At 36.6% G+C, this 17908-nt stretch overlaps 1 protein-coding gene across 4 annotated transcripts in view; it reads right to left on the bottom strand.

Moving 5' to 3' along the window:
• The window catches only part of TLK1 (tousled like kinase 1), a 69246-nt gene that overhangs the window by 8355 nt on the left and 42983 nt on the right, over nt 1–17908 (bottom strand). For all 4 annotated transcript variants that reach the window (XM_077181414.1, XM_054636179.2, XM_077181415.1 and 1 more), the window contains exons 10-17: nt 17551–17687; nt 16056–16244; nt 8777–8843; nt 5133–5230; nt 1930–2011; nt 1578–1669; nt 1402–1491; nt 612–781 (exon numbers count right to left, since the gene is read on the bottom strand). In XM_077181414.1, coding sequence (XP_077037529.1) covers nt 612–781; nt 1402–1491; nt 1578–1669; nt 1930–2011; nt 5133–5230; nt 8777–8843; nt 16056–16244; nt 17551–17687 — 925 coding nt within the window. The remainder of the gene's footprint in view (nt 1–611; nt 782–1401; nt 1492–1577; nt 1670–1929; nt 2012–5132; nt 5231–8776; nt 8844–16055; nt 16245–17550; nt 17688–17908) is intronic.

Raw genomic sequence — 17908 nt, 5'->3', positions numbered from 1 at the left:
CACTAAGAATTACTTTACAAACCCCAAACTTGGAAGTGTAACAGATTAAAGCACATGAAGAATATAAGCATCATTCATGCAAGATGGTGAAACAAAGACAATGGAATCAAGACAGATATTGTTTATAAATATATTTATTATTCATTGTAAAGAAAACTGTCTGTAAAGCCTTGCTTTGGAATGGTTATGCTGGGATCCTGAAAGTGACTGATTACATATTTACAAGTTTAAAAAAAAATATGAGAAAAATTAATTACACATCAGCATCCCACAATTACCAGACAGGATTGAGCCTACTTGATCTTATGATCTAATGATCTTATCTGTTTATACTGCTAGCTACCAATGCATGTATCTATTAGCTGTAGGATTTTTTTTCCTACAAATTCAAATCAAAATAATGCAAAGTAGAAAAGTTGTAACAAACATTTTTCACAGAAAAGGCAGGTGATTCTGGCGATGAAATTCTGAAGAAAAGTGCATACTTTTTCCAGTTGTTTGCAATAAACCTGACACACAGAAGATAACTCTGGCATTTTCAGGCATGAGTTACAAACAAAATAAAGGATAAAAATTAAATTACATTTTCAATCATAACATTTCTCACTTACCTGGTTTAAGATCATAGTGTATAATAGGGGGCTTGATCTCATTGAGATACCGTAGTGCATTTACTATTTGCATTACAATGGACCTAGCTTCTTTCTCTGACATCAATTTATGTTGCTTGAGATAGAAATCCAAGTCATTGCCTTCACAGTATTCTAAAACCGTGCAAAACCTAGGGTAGAATTTAGAGACACAAAATGAAAGAATGTATCATACTGCACAATCAGAAACAGACATGACAACCTAGTTTCATTCTGACAAGTTTAAGAATGGCTGCCTGAATATTAAAATACATGAATGAAATTGTTCATAGAACACATGGTGTAACTATTAGCTCATGAAAACTCATGTAAATCAGAACATTCATACTAAAAGAGAAAATGCATCCATATGGATGAGAAATTAAGAAAAACCTCTTTATTTATAGTAGACACATTTCTCAAAATCAAAATGCCTTAACTATCCCTTAAGATGTCACAATTTCATGCAAAGAGGTGCAGCCCAGTCACCAGGGGCTAGGCCTAAGGCTAGTAATGCTCCTGATGCCATTTAGTCTTGGAAAATTGTCCAAGGTATGGCAGCCTTTTGACGCCAGTCAGGTGTTGCAAAACACTCTCTTCTCATCACCTTACAGAAAGCCTGCAATATTTAGCAGACAAAATTCTGAAACTAGTATGGGGTTTTTTAAAATGTTTTGGCTGAAAGCAAGAACATATGTTATTTTTGTTCAAATACTCTTCATTTCTGTTTATCTAATATACAGCACTAAAATCCCTGCCAAGTTCTACTTACGTATCTGTATCCAGGGAGAAGTAGTCATACAGTTTAACTATTCGGGGGTGATCCAGTTCTTTGTGTATTCTATACTCTCTGCAGGCATGTCTAAAAGAAGATGGATACATTAGCCTTCAACAATCAACAAAATGCTATTAAGCTTGGCATATGAAGTGTAAGTAATTAGTATTTACTTGTGGTAGTTTTCTTTCTTTTCATCCCTCCAGCTTTTGTTAAGCTGGTGAATCTTCACAGCAGCATATCTTTGTTCATAAAGATCAAAAGCCTAAAAAAGGAAATGCATGAATATGGCAAAGTTATAACCAAAGGTGATAAAAATAACACCCAGTAAAGTGAGGAAAAAAGATGGCATGTAATTCACAAATCTATTGACAAGGCTACTGTCATGCTACCTCTCCTCCACAGGTTAATTGAAGCCTGATCAACCCATTACAGTCTTTCCACTTAGATCCCATTTTGTCAACCCCCCCCAAATTAAATGTATATAGCTCAAAAATTATATTTATCAGACTCAACAAACCCTACCTTGTACACTTCACTGAAGCCACCTCGGCCAAGTAAATGGAGTAACAAATACCGTTCATTCAATGTGGGGTGATCTTTAAATCTTGAAAGAAAAAAAAAAGGTTTTATTCTGTTTAAGGTAAACAAGTAGCATCTAAAATGCAAATTTCTTAGTATTACTCATCAAACAAAGTTTTCTTTTTAGAAACAACATATAATATGCTGGGCAATATTACACCACAAGAAATCTTATGACACAACTGTGTACAACACGACCAATACCTTTTGACTATTTAGTTTACACATAACTAACACAACAACATCATCAAAACAATCAATCCTGGCAAACATTTTGTTATTTTTCTCAATTTTTTTTGGAGATAAGAAAAGCTTGCTTAAATTTAAACATGTGATACATGGGTCTCTCTTTGTTGTGCCAAATTTTAGAGAAGACTCACGTTTCAACTTTCTGAAACAGACAACAAGGACATTCTTCCAATTTCACACAAAACATGACTAGATATGTATATTACTGCCTTTAAAAAAAATTGGTTTTATAAAACAAATCAGAAGCAGCAATATGGGGAAAACACATGAAAAAATTGACTATCTGCTCACACTTAAGCAAAAGCAAAATGAAAACACTTCTTCCAAATATAAAATGATACTGCCAGACCAAGAAAAAGGACCATACTCTCTCTCCTAAAATATATAGAAGACAAAATACATTCTTCCATCCAATCAGAGGGAAGGGATCTGAATATTCATAACATTCTAAGTACAGCAATGAGACAAGCCAAGAATCTAAGGCAAGCTGCCAGTTATATTCCATAGAAAACTTTAAAGAAGAATTTAGGGCCAGTCTGCCAATAGCTCCTCCTATCCTTCTGTATTCTCTACAGTTTTAGAAGTATGGTCATAGGTAGTTGAGTATTTGAGAGAAGATGTTCTTGCCTACTGTGCCCCTTTCAGAAATAAAACTTTCCTTTTTATTCACTAGAAAGATACATACTTCAATGCTAAATATTTTTTAAGGAAACCATAAACAGTAAATAACGTATTCAGTGTAGAAGAAAAACAAATGTAGAAGCAGCATCATTAGGCACTTGATGTCATGTGACCAGTAGCCCAATTCTGTTTTAATGGTCTTTCTATCAGATGTGTACCTCCAGTAGGCCAATCTTGTGAATCTTAACACCCCCTTTCCACTGCTTGTGCTACTCTCTGTGGCTCTCCATGGCTCAGAACCTGCACCCCAACATCATGTGGGCTCCAGAGCCAGACAGGGCAGCCCTAACCTGCACTCTCAACTTGTCCCATTATTCCAGGGCAGCCCTAACCTGCACTCTCAACTTGTCCCATTATTCCAGAGCAGTTGCAGACATACAGGCTCACCACCCAAGGGTAGGTGGACTTGTTGCTAGAACAGGAAGAAAAGGGGCTTAGCTTTACAGTACATCTGGAAGTGGGAATCCCAACAGGATTTGAGCCAGGACCCAGCAGTTGCTTTGCTGAGAACTCTCTCCCTTACCAAACAGCCACATCACCAAGACATGCTAGGAAAGACAGCAGGGGCTACAGACCTAAATTATTTCTCCATTGCTTCTCTCTTCTACATGAGGACTATAAGCTATGGCTTGGCCACTTGGTAAATACTTGTCCAAACTCCCACAAAAACATGAACACACAGTTTAAAGCTTTCCATTCTGTACCATAAAATGGGTTAGCAGATGATGAGCAGTGAAGCTGCACCATGGACTGAAGCTTGTCCATGTCCTGTAACTCTTTTCAATTGTGACTGTAATTTGGACATTCTCTGCCCCACATATGCAGTATTTTCAGTCAAAGCCTGTCATTTTTCTGTGCCATTTATTCCTTATTGCTGAAGGACCCTTTTTTAAAAAAACTTAAACTTGTTCTAATGCAAACACTGAAGATTTATAAAGGTTGTCATTTAACCTGCTTGTTTATTTGTTGTAGGACATTTATTTTAAAATAGTATTGTATACTTTTATTTTAAAATATGGATTTTTTAAAAAAGAAAATACTCTGCCATTAAGATGTAAGTATCAACACCCATTATTCTTTATACCCAAAACACAGAACAGTTTAGCTATCAATTAGCACTAAAACCACATGGTAACAAATAATTTCTGAATTACTGCATGGTAGGTACCATCAGAACAGTGAGGAACACTTTCACACCTTTTTCTTTTAATATTTAAAAGCCTTAGTGTGTGCACAATTCTATTGTGTCTAAAAAGTAAAAAATAAAGACTGAAGGCTTAAGGCTACTGTTTCATAAATATTTCCTGGTGCAGAAAGAGAAGTCCAGTCCCATCAAGTCCTTCCCCCTGGCTCATTCCACCCTTGCACTGCCCTCTCTCCTCATGGCAGCATAAGTATTTTTGCAACTGGGCAAAGATCTAGACCAGGAAATTGATCCTGGATTAAAATTAATCCAGAAAAATAAAGCACAGGAGGTGGTTTTAATTTGGATTGATTTCCAGCATTGGTTCAGTACAGAAATGCCACTGCAAGCATGTGAAAGAAAACAGGGCTAAGTAGCCAGGGAGAGGCAGAACCAGTTCCCTTCAAGCAACAGTGCCAGCTGAAAGTGTTGGTGAAACTGTGTCTGAATTTGTCATGATGGAAAACAGACTTAATGAAGTGATGTAATTATTTCTTTCAAAACTACACAGTAGCAGTTCATATTATGTAGCAATTTAACATTGTGATACACTGCCATTCAAGGTGAAATACAAAGTAACAACATAATATGGCTTTTTCCTGCTAGGTACCTATACCTGGTAGGAGTTAAAGCACAGAGCTGTAAACACAAAACTAACTTTAAGTGCAGCACAATATTGCTGCTGGTGCATCAAACCTCTTGCATTATTATCAACTAAGTGAACTGCATTAAGTTATCACACAAGTGGTTTTTGTTTTTTTTAACTTAATAATAGGGTCTAGGAAGTTTCAGCTCTTCACTATAAGCTGCGTAAGCATGTTTTTTTTCTTGCATATTCAACAAAAACAATGATAAATTTACTAAATTGTAAGAAATTTTAGTTAAGGTTAAATAAATTGGTGTTTAAAATACATAGATAAACTTAGAAATGCAAAAAGAAATAATGAACAAGTCTCTCTTCTAAAGTCAAATGTGGTACTAGAGAACTACTTTAAAAACAGACATGCAAAATTAAGACAGTAAAGACTCTTACTGTGAATTATCTTCATTATTTATTCTTTTCAGTTCTCTAATGTGAAGATTCCTAACTCTTTCCAAACGTTCAAGTTCTGCTTGTATTTCAGCTTCCTCCTGCAAATGAAAAGAAGAAAATATAAAAGCTCATTTACTTCCCATTTGAAAAGGGTATTTTTACCCCTGCATCAATACTAGTGGTGATGGAGGAACATTACATTACAAAACCTTGCTGAACTAGAAGAAAGCACTGCTTTTCTCTTAAAGGCAGAAAAATTCAGAAAGATAAGGCAAAAGCCTGTTTCAAGAAATTTTTCTGTTCATGAACCCACAGGTAATGGGATGTTCATGGTTTTGTTCTGCACTGTAGGGATGGTATTTCAAATGAGAGGCAGCTGGGTTTTGTACCTCAGCCAAGGAGATAAATTATCTGGGAAGCGGTCTGAAATTGATGTACAAAAAAAGAGAAAAAACCTGAGATACGGGCAATTATAGATTCTGTACAAACCAACAGATTAAGAAAAGACATGTAAAATATTTTAAGACTGAAGTGCAAATCAAGTAGAAGAATAAAAGAGCACATCATTACAGCAGAAACATTCTTAAGGTGCTGATACAAGACACCAAAACCAATCTAATTAGAAAAGTTTATTCCATTTGTATCTTATTAAAGTTGCAAACAAAGAATGAGTATTGCATAAGATTTTAAGTGCAACTTCAAAAGAAGCATGTCAGGTAGGAGCACGTTCCTTAAGTAATTTCAGCACCTAATTTTATCTCATCTTTATTCTACGCATTAGGAAACAATGAAATAATTATTTATTCAGGTCCTCTAAAATCATAAAGATTTCATGATGCCTAATTTGTGGAAACCTATGTATCTATACTCAAACTGAGAAACATACTCATTGAAAGATAGTGTAGACAGGGTTATATTGGTTTCAGAGTTAGTGCCTCTAGAACTTGAAAATTTGAGGAAAGGGCAGACAAAATTAGTCCATATCAGAAAGCTCATAATTATGGAATTACTTCAGCTGAGAAGGAAAAAGGCCTGGCATCTGATATATATTTTTTTAGTAGCAGCACCCGTCACCACCTCTTGTTATTTTGGCACAGCCTTTTGCACAGCCACATGGTATACCAAACTGGAATACTAATCAATCTTTTCTTTAAGAAAAAAATATCAGAAGAAAGAAAAGAAAAAAAAGAAACAATCATAAAAAAAATTACATATTTGCTTTCTGAAAGCAGCTAGATCAGTTCTCCAATCCAATTTATTCTCTGACCGTACAACCCAGTGGTGCTGGTAAAAGCAACAGGGCAACAAGGCATGGCACAAGGGGATGGAGGCACAAGTCAACAAGGTAGAGAGTAAATAATGATATAGCATTTTCATAAACCCATATCCTGAAGCAACAACTGTATTTGTATGATCTAAAATTAAATGCCCACATATCCAATGAACTGAGGAGTCTGGACTAGAGGATTTCAGTGAATACCCTGAAACCATCCCCATAAGTGATGAAAAAAACTTCTCATCCCAAAACAAGACATGAGATGAACCTCCATGGAGGAAATGAAAATCAAATTCTTAATAATTTAAAAGCTGGACTAAGTAGCAATGATCTGCCAGCAGATCTGGGTGGACCATTTATTTTTCCTAACATACAGTGTCAAGAGTTGAGTTTTTTCCTGTTTATATAATGTTAAACTCTTTTTTTCTATATTTACACACATCCCTGCAGTTCTCTGCTAAATACCCATAAATGATAGGCAGTTCCTCATAACCCAGTAGTCCTTTATAAAGGATTTCAGTCCTTCCCCCCTCACAAAAGGCCACACACTTATACACACAATTGTCTATGTTCTTCCCAAAGGCTAACAAAAAAAAATCCATCAGTTATGCCTCTTTTGGACCTTTTTGTTCATATATTATGCAATTCAGTGGTTCTCAAAATGTGGTTCATAGGCCAATGTTAGTCCAAAGAGAACTGGCTGGTTGCATTGTTTCCAGCTGTTATTTAGGACACTCAGGCTGTGAATACCTTTAAGCAAGAATAAACCAGCTTAGCTGCCTCAGGTCACTGCTATATAAAAGGAAGTGAGAAAACAAGAGCCTCTCTCCAGGACCAAAGCAACTAGCTGGAAAAGAATTTCCTGGGTAGCAGTAGGAAAAGAAAACTGGTGGTGGCAGCATGTACAGGGCACCAAAAATAAGAGCACCAGGAAAGCATCTCAAGAGTGAAAAGGAAGAGGAGCAGTCAGCAAAACAGCATATGCTGAAGGAATGAAGAAAAGAAATGTAAATAGCAAAGAGGCTCAGGGAAGAAATACAGCCATGTAAAATCAAGGTAACAAAACTGGTGTTCTTAGTTAATGACAAAATCTGTATCACACATAAGAATTATAATGTAAGAATGTATTTTTATTATTTTCTTCAGATATAGTCAAGTATGATTTGCTAAGAATAACACTTGTATTGCCCCTGGCATTTAGTCCAGGAATTTCCATCTTTTGCAAAGTACTCCAGCATTGATGCTCAAGGTGAAACCAAAATTCCAGTGTTAAATGATCCTGTAGCAGTTTATTTCATCTATCATTTGAAATCCCCATTAGATTTCCATAAAGTTAAAGCATGGGAAAAAAAACCTACAGAATTTCATGTGAAGCTGGAGTTTCTAAACCATTAACAATGAAGAACAATGTGGGCAGTCTACTTCACCAGTGCCAGCAAATTATATGCAGATTTCCTACTACAGATTCAAGTACCTTTCTGTACTGTTTCTTTAGAAACAGCTGCAGCTTTCTCAAGGGGCCCAGTTCAGTTTATTATAGTAGGATTTATAACAGGTGGCTTGTACATTTAAAGAGAACAGGACTGAAACAGACTTGCAACATTTCAAGGGGAAAACATATGACCTGTTTTGACTCAACAACTCAGGAACTACTACTCAGCACATATAAGTCCTTTACTTTCACTCTTGTTGAGATATTTCTGTCTGCAGAAATGCTTTGCTTGAATGAGCAATAGTTTCTTCATATAATAATTATCTCACTACACAGATTTATTAGAATGATGGGGTTCAAGAAAAAGGTTTTTTTGAAAGTCAAAAACAGGAGTAAAATATCTGACTGCAGAAATAATTTAGGACATAGAGAATAGATTTTCCATAAAAGTAGGAAAATTATGTTCTCTTGTGATAGGTAATATGCTAACTGATAGCAACTGAAGTACATACTGCAAAGGATGAAAATGTTATATTAATTCAGAAGTATAATGCTGTGAATTGGACCTCTTTAAAGGCCAAAAAACAAAAATAAAAAGCCCATGCATCAAACTTGGCTGGCTCACTGAGCTGTGAAACAAGAGCTCAGAAGGAAAGGGAAGGGCAGGATCAGTGGCATCATCACTGTCAGCAGCACTCTTAGAGGGATTTAAGGAACCTGGACAGTGTTACACTGGATGGACTCATTACTGCTCCCCCGTAATCCCAGTGTTTATGAAAAGTTGCATGAACAGAAACAAAAGGAAGGCCACTATTAGGCATAAAGTAATACAGCACTTTTAGTTTTGGGGTTTTTTTCAGACAGTTCTCAATAGCCCATCTCTTCATTTTAACAGTACTAATTTTTATGGGTTTGGCCACGATTAAAGAAACATACCTTTTTGAGATGTCCTAATCGAAGCTTGAAAATTTCTTCCTGTTCATGGTACTCTGCTAGAGTCAAACTGAAAAATAAAACAATCAAGTAATTATAACTTTTATATGGTGGCAGAAAAAACAATAGCAATTTTACTTAAAAACTACAGTACATCCAGTATTTTGTTATTTAGAAGTCACTAGAAGTACTAGAAGTACATTTTTGAACCATCTGAACATCTCGGATTTGTCATTTCAGGGTCAAAACATACCTACAGAATGCCTATATTTGGTATTCTGCAATATGAACTGCCTCTCCCATTGAACCATTTTGCTTCTTCCAGACAGCCTGTTAATTACCTAGGTGCATCTTGAATCATAGCACCATCCCAGATTTTAGCTGATGCTACTCCACTGCTTGCTTCTCAACTCTAACACATTCAGAAATTAGACAAGAATGGTAACACTGGATTTCTGAGCTGTGATTTACAGACAGTAGTGCAAAACCGTACTTTTCAAGTTCATTAGCACTACATTTTGCATGATGTAGTGCATGAAACCACAAATTCAGCTTTGAATTCACACGTGACTCTCCTGCTTGTTCTCTTTGCATCTTCCTTTTCTCTGCAATTTCTGGCTACAAATAATTCAGTGGTCCCTCACTGTCTATAGACTTGTTCAGACATAAAGTCAGTTATCATGCAGAGAATCTGGACTGTTTGCACAGATTAGTAACTAAGAAACCTGAGAACCAATTGCATGCAGTATCCATCTGATGAACAAAAAAGACAAACTACCCAAAAAATAAACCCAAGAGACTTAAGTTCCAGATAAGAAACCACGCACATATGAGGAAGAGAAACAGGGGATGAGGAAGGAGAAAGATGTGTGGTCTCCTTGAAAGGGTTCACATAAATCCCAACAAAAGAAAATAAAATTACACTTTTTATTGTTTTGCCTAGACCTAATACTTCTTGCATGATATAAAGCTTGAACTCACAGTATATGTTTCCCAGAGATGAGGGACACTAATTCAGATTTCTCTTACAGCAAATGCCAACCAACCTCAACAAAATTTGCAGAAATCTAATAGACTGTGAGACTTCTTCCTCCCATTTAAAGTTCAAGTTTACCACAGTTCAGAATTCCAACACCTGTATTCTTATTGCATCTCAGAAGTTGTTGATAAAGGAGTGCATCTTTTTCAGATAAAATCTGGTGGTTCTGAAGCTTTCATAGAGCCCTTTCCATTCCTGTTATTATAAATACAGAATTTTGCTGCTCATTTTCTGATTTGACCAGAACAGAAAACTGATTCAACCACATCTCAGTGAAATTATTGAGGGTTTTTTTGACCACACCATCTAAATTTTCAAGAAATTTGAAAGAGCCTCACAAGACTGCAGTTATTTCATCAGCCTTCTGGGTCTGTAACATATAGAAAACACTCAGATCAGGTGAAAAAAGCACCCATCATCACATCCTGTCAGAATCTGAGAAGCAAGCAATCGTTTCTTTCAAGACATGTCTTACAAAGTTACCCTGCATCTTTTTTTTCTTACTGGAATTCAGAGCAGTCTTGTATCACAGTCAACTGACTTCCCCAAATACTCTGAAGGCAATGGAGGGAGGAAATTTGCCTGAGAAAGGCCTTTTACTACCAGATTTTGGGACCTAACATTTAACATTTATGTTCTTTTCCTAGCAGAATCTCCTCTGGGTTTAGATGTATGTTACATGTTAAAAGAAGAGCCATTAAAGCAAATGTAAAATGAGCTGTCTCCACAGCTGGTAAGCTGGCAATGTACTTGGACTTTGTACAGTCCAAGCAACAGCAAGAAACATAAGAAACAAATGTTCCAATTCCTGCTGTAATACATCTACCAGCACTATCAAAAAATGCAGACCATGCTAGATGACCTAAAACAATATCCCCGACACTTTATCAATACTTCTACTAAAACAGTAGTTTTAGTAGACATTAGTAACATTTAGTAGACATTTAGTAACACATTACTCTAATGTGGATTAACTTCTCAGTTAAAAAGACCAATGCCAATGTTTACAAGGTTGAATATTGTCATTCCCAGATCCTTGTCTACACTATGAATTACAGGTTTCCAGAAATACAGATACAGTAAAGTTTGTCTTTCTCAAGAAAAAGAGTGAGTATTTTAGGTGACTTTGCAAAGCTGAACCACCAGTAAAACACACTCAAAATACGAAGTTTATGACATGACCTATCAGAACTTTCAGTGAACTGAAAGCCCTAAAACCACAGATCCCCTTAAAAACTAACATAATACAGAAAATTTGCTCCTTTTTATGAAACCTGAGGTATCCCCGCAGCATTACAAAGTGCCCAGACTGCTCTAGCAAATATCGTCTTTCAGAGAGTCCTGAGACAGCGCTCTGGAGCACAGAGCACAACTTGGACATCATATTGAAAACATTAAGATTCAAAGTCACTCTTTCCATGTTTCTATGCCACAACCCAATAAATGATTGTTTTCCGTTGTTCTATTTCCTCACAAATCTAACTCTATTAGAAGCACAGCATGTTTCACAGCAATCTAAAGCTGTCATTACTGACCACCACATTTTGGAGAAAGGCATACAAAACACAGAGCTGTACACAGATATAGTCACTTTGGATTTTGTTCATTTACTTCTGAAAAACAAACCTTTATTCTCTCATACTTGGAAACACTTTTTTTTTTAGGAGTTTATTAGTTTTTATCTAAAAATACAGTGTACTTTGTATTAAAATAGCACACAACTAACAGCAGTAAGCCAATAACAATGTCTGTTTTCTGGCTGTAGGCCACCAACTCACTGCACAGTCTGAAAACATCCTATCAGCCTAGAGACTGCTACCCATCAGCCCACCACTTTCTACCTGCATCCACTCACCACACCTTCTGCAGGGCAGTGGCATCCTAGAGGCACCTTTTGAAAACAGAATTACAGAATCACACCATGTCTGGGTTGGAAGGGACCTTAAAGATCATCTGGCTCCAACCCTCCTGTCATGGGCAGGGATGCCACCTACTAGATCTGGTTGCTCAGAGCACCTACATCCAAGGCATCCAAGCCATCCAAGGCACCTACAACACACCACAGTTTCCTGCAGAAGGGGTTGCTCCTTTATCACCTGAGACACACAGGTCCCATCAGACGTGGAGGGAGAAAGGCTGAGGAGCACAGGGTAGGGACATCAACCAGAAACAAGGCTGCTGCCATCTAAAGCTGCATTAGGCCTGGGGCTAATCTGAGGAGCACTGGGGAAGAAGGGCAGCTTGAATTAACAAAACAGGTTGCATGAATTAATATGGAACAGTCTGGTCCTGATTGTGATCTTTTCTGCACAAAATTACTGTACAATAAATGCTATATTTTAATAATTTTAATTTGGCTGTTGTCTGCAGCCAAATAAACTCTGAAACACATGCAATAAATTCCAGCAATTCTCCAAAGTGCACTGGACATATTCTGTGTATGTAGCATAATTCTCCTGTGACATAAAGGGCCACGATGTGTGCCTCTCTTACTTGTTGCTGGAAGAAAGTAGATAGCTTTCCTGGCCTGAAAGACTTGATTACTACCAATTAAAACTTGGTTTTTTTTAATTAGAAAGAATAGGCCTTTCAGAGGCTTATGTTTTCACCACCAAATTTCAAAGGTTTTGACACAATATACATGCATTGACATCACCAGTCTTCTTTTCACTTCTTCCTCACAAGTGCAGATAAAACTTTCTACAATCACAATTCTTTTACTAGTGGGTACAAACAAGACAAAAATCCCAAACTAGCCATGTGTTTCTTGGTTCTCACTATGATCAAGCCTGGTATGTTTACAAGCATCTCTCTTCTCACCTCTGCCTTGCTGGAAAATCATCCTGGATACACAGGCACAGCAGAATGCAGCCATGCTCCCAAACAGCCATATACACATCCAATCCAAGTTTTGTTGCTACAATTTCTGAAGCTCTTCCCTTTTGTTCCAAGCTTATTTTCACTCCAGTTCCCCAAATTTCTACAAGGATGAATAAACTTCAACCAAGTCAAAACCTTTCATGACGTCTTTTCACCCATTGTTTCCATGTCTGCCTTAGAAATAGACTGCCTCAGGAAAGGAGCTGTCTTTACTTGTCCAGTAAAGCCCAGACACATTGTTGGTACTTCAGCCTGAAAAAGTTCCTGAAAATATTTTTATTTGTTCCATACAGAACAGAATGCTCCTGCTATGATGCATTTCTTCAGCCACAGTCACAAACCCTGCCAGCTCCCTCTGCTCCCCTCATCCAAACTGCACGCAGGGACAAGGATGCATACAGGCTACCATGGAGGAACTGGGGAGCACTTGAACAGGTGACAGGGAAGTGAATACAACTGAAATGGCTGAAGCTGCAGAAGAAGGATTCCATCATCTAAACCAAATAAAACATTGCTCCTAGAAACAGCTGTCTCGTGAAATAAGAGCTGCTTCCAAAAGGTGGGGACTTGCATTACACTCTTAAAGAATCCTCTCTCATGTCTACAAAGAAGTTGGAAGAGAGGTTTCAAAGAGATTTTTTTCCAGGGCTAAAAAGGCAACCTCTATTTCAAATAATTTTTTTTTCTTTAAATATATTTAAATTTATTCCTTTCACATAAGACTAATAGAATTACTTTGCTCAGTAGAAAACAGAACTCACAAAATTGAAACTACTTTTTAGTTCTGGCTTAGGCCACAAAAGGGGAAGAATGATGGAAAACCAGGACACTGTTTAGACTCATGTACTCCATGTTACTTGAAGCACCAAGCCACCATTCACTCACAAGACACTGCCAAACCAGCCACTTTTATAACAATAACTTCAGAGCAAAAAGTCTGCTTTTACATTCCTATCAGAGACCACAGTAAATTCAGCTAAATTCAAAAAATGTCCTTATTAGGAATGCCTCAGGCAACATCTTCAGTCTGTTTCAAAACAGTTGACACCTGTTTGCAGAAAAAGCTTCAATACTCCTGATTGTTACAAAGCTGTAGATCATTTTGTCTCATCAATACCAGAAGCTGGAGATGTTTTTTTAAAGCAAACAATGCAGTGGTAAAGACACCTGTTGGTAACAAACCCTAGCAAGTCATTTCTATGTTTTAAATAAATCTGCTTGATCACTTGTATGTATGTTGTATTAATTCACTACTGGTTTAGTTCATTAATCTCAAGCAGCTCTGCATTTCCTCATGCCTCATAAAACCAGAACCTCTTCCATTTGACTATATGAATTAATATCATTACTGTCAAAGTAATGCAGAAACAGTGATAAGCAATGTAATAGGAGAGAATCACATAGAGCACATGACAAATTTACTCTAAAATGGAAGTGCATAATTAATGTCTTACCAAGATACACAAAACAATTAATTCTGTACTGAGAAGCAGAAAGGAGTCAACACATAATACTACAATACAGAGTTATAACAAATCCTAAATACAAAATCCCCTTTCAAGTAAAGGCCTAAGAGCATAATGTGGCTAAATGACTCTGTGATCTCAGGATGCACTACAGATCTCCTCAAAGATCTGAAACAAAATTTATAAGCTTATGTTACAGGCAAGTGATCTCATATCTAGATTATCTAATGATCAACCTATGATACTTAAATGCAAAACAGTTTTGATTCAATTACTGCTTACATTTTTGCTAGCATTAGATGCAAAAGGACAATTTTGATTGTTCTCCTGATGATTCCATAACAAGCAAGCATTTTCATGTGTCATTTAACATGTAACTGGTTAAGCCAGATGAAATGAAAATTTGCAGTCTTTACTAAATTGGAAATTATTTAACACCATGTAACACCAGAAAATATTCTGAAGTTTATTACCCTACTTAAAAATTAGAACAGGTTGTCTGTATTTTTCCCCCAATTTATATTTAATCATCTCTCAAAGGAGCAATAAGATTATGGGAGTATAACCAGCCAAAAGTTAGCAAATAAAATTTCTGTAAATTTTCAGGTATTTTCCATTACTTAAATGTTACTTTTAATAACAGGAGGGATTACATTCAAACACAAACCAATATATTTTTAACACAACAGCAATATTTACTGTACTATTCTGAAGTATTAATTATGGTCTAAGAAGAAGACAGGCACTAAGCATTACTAAAAAGTCACAATGAGCAATGACTCTTCAGCTCTCTACCAAAACAGGAGTAATGTTAACCAAGATTTGCTTATATTGCCAGCCTTTCTACTGTATTTTCATGGTATTTTTGTTACAGTTAAACAACTTCACAATGTGAATTTTAAGAATGATGCATTATGCAAAACACATGCAGCTGTCCTCAAAGTGATGGTCCAAATGTATTTAACAGATCTAACCAGAGCAATTTATATACCCTCCATCCCTGCAGGTATAAATTACTGCCTCCACATGTGAGAGGTGGCAAGTGACTATGCTCAATACAGGTAGCTTACTTCTGCAAAGTAACATAGACTAATTTGCTACTCTTTTAAAGCCTAATTATTTACTTTTTATTTAAAAATAAACTAGGAACAGATATACTATCAGCTGCAGCATATTGGCTTAAAGGGCAGTAACTAATATCTTGAAGTAGCAATTTCATAAAATATTTAAATGAAATGTCAAGAACACATCTTCGTGTGCCTTGAATTATACCCTTTCTGTCTGAAGGAAAAAGATGTCCCCAGAAAAAAGAGAGTTCTTTAGGACTTTCAATTTTTATGTTTCAAAAAATCACAACACTGTCAATACGGGAAATGGGATCAGTAACTTCTGGCAGTTGGTCTCAGGATGTAGCATTCAGAAGGAGAGAAAAGATATTTCTATTTGTTTTAAGACATGTCTTCACATACTAAAGGCTGAAAAAGGATTTTTTTGGTCAACTAGATACTGTTATATGGAAAAAAATAATCTCCAACTAAAAGAGAAGCTCTTAAACCAATGTGGATACAGAAAAGTTCAATTGGTATCAGTGACGTTAGAAGACTAAGAAGACAGGATAAGGAGAGTTCTAGTTCAGGATAACATAAGGAACATTGCCTATCCCCAGAATGGGCCCTTCTCTGGTGACTTTACCAAAAATAAATTGTACAACTCATAGACAGTGCAATTGTACAACAACTTCATAGACAGTGGTGCAAATTTCCCTAGCATCAGCAAGTCCTTAGTGAGAATATAGCTGCTGAATATACCGAGTGCCTTTTTATGCTGTTATTTGAATAGAACACACAGACAATATCTCAGAATTTATGTAAAAGACTGATTGAAATGTTAAACTTACAGCTGTGGTAAATTGGGTCTAACAAAGGGATCGTTTTCTGCCCCATTCACAGCTTTATTTTTCCTCTGCTTGGGTTCAGAATTGGCAGATGGTGCCTGAGAATTATTTGTAGTTGGAGGCTTTCGCTTGGCCAGGAGCTTTCTCTGCCTTTCAATGTCTTCCCTTTGTTGATTCACCCACTCTTGCTGCCTGTAAACCCCAAAAAAAGCTTTATTAAAGTTTCATCAATTAGCATTTTTTCAAGAACTATCTTTTTAACTGATAAAGCATTTAGAAATTTTAAAAAACTTACTGAACGTGTGAAAATGTTTCCTAGGAGAATGAACACCAGTGTTCTTCATGAAGTGGAAAAATTTTGCTAAAGTTATGGCACAATTTATTTTTTAAATATATGGTGGTTTCAGGGGGATTGTTTGGTTTTTGTTGTTGTTTTGGGGTTTTGTGGGGTTTTTTGTTTTGGTTGTTTTGTTTTTGAAAGTGCTATGCATGACTTCAGCATTAGAAAAAGAAAAAAACTACCTATCTTAGCTGGTGGATATCTTATTTTATACTATCAAAAACACTCCCTTGACAGCATCAATAGAGAGCACCTGATTTTTATAGGCCAAATACTGAATTTGATCTCTCATCTTATCCCAAATAAACCATCTGTTTGGTTGTATGGCAAACGATTACAGCTTTTATGCAAAACACATCTATAGACTGCTTTTAAGACTGTTTAGAAAAACAGTGTCCCAGGCAATCCCATAATGCTAAGACTAAATACTGCCCTTCAATAACAAAACTCTTGGTGAATTTCTTCTTAAAATATATGTATTCTTCTATCTATAAATCGATCTGTACTTCCAATGAATCAGACTCATTACCAAAGAACTCCTTTGGAAGCACTGCATAATTATTTTACCACCATCTCTGTGAGTCTTGCAGAGCCCTTTTCCTTGGCCCCATCTCTGCTGAAATACCTGCTATGGCAGCTCTTTTCCAGGTGGTTGCTCTCCCCCATCCACTTGCACTAAATCCCATCTGAGGCTGCCAGATTTGTCACTGCTCCTTCACAGCACTAAGGAGCTGGATGCCAGAGAAAGCTGATGCCATGAGGATGTGCAGGTAGCACCTATGTGACCAGTGAGAACTTCACAGACCTCATCTGTCCCAGTGACCACCAGGCATACTTGGTCAGCTTCCTGAAAAATCACTGATTTACCTTTATAATTCTATCAGTTGAGTTGAATAACTATGTGCTGCTTATTTACAACATTCAGGCTTTTGTAAAGATAGTTAAAACAAAGTGGAGCCAAACTGTTTTTTAAAGAGAGACAACCTTAGCATTCCCTCACCTGATTAATGGAGTTCTATACTCTATTCTCAGTCTTCAAAAGGCAAAGCAAATACAACATATGAAAAGCTGCTTCAATCCTAGAATATTAGTAATAAAAAAGTCCACTAGAGGGAAGTAACAATTAGTGAGAACTTTAAGAACATAGCATTGACTAACTTCACAAGATTTTGAAAAGCAAAGCCATCTGTCCACTGTTCAGTAAATGAAGCACCATGACGAACTGTTGTAAAATGCCCCAGGCGTAATCTGTCTTGCATGCTCTTCTCTCTGCTTGCCAGCTTCTCCTGTGTGCTCTAAGAAAACAACAAAAAAATTTCGTATTTAGTAACACTAAAATGTTCAAAAAGACAATAAAACACTCAGGGTTTGTTTTTTTTTTCTCCTCCAACAGCTTTTTAAGGCAAGGATAAGAGGAGTGTCAACAAAAATATGTTGTAGTATTTACCCCATTTATTCAAATTTCTAGAGAACTCAAGCTGCAGTTGCCAGAACCAGTATTAGAGGACAATTTATG

The sequence above is a fragment of the Agelaius phoeniceus genome, chromosome 7 (genome assembly GCF_051311805.1).
Source record: "Agelaius phoeniceus isolate bAgePho1 chromosome 7, bAgePho1.hap1, whole genome shotgun sequence".
In the NCBI taxonomy this organism is placed as follows: Eukaryota; Metazoa; Chordata; class Aves; order Passeriformes; family Icteridae; genus Agelaius; species Agelaius phoeniceus.
Note: the sequence above shows the minus strand (reverse complement) of the source record. Positions and strands in the feature narration are given on the sequence as shown.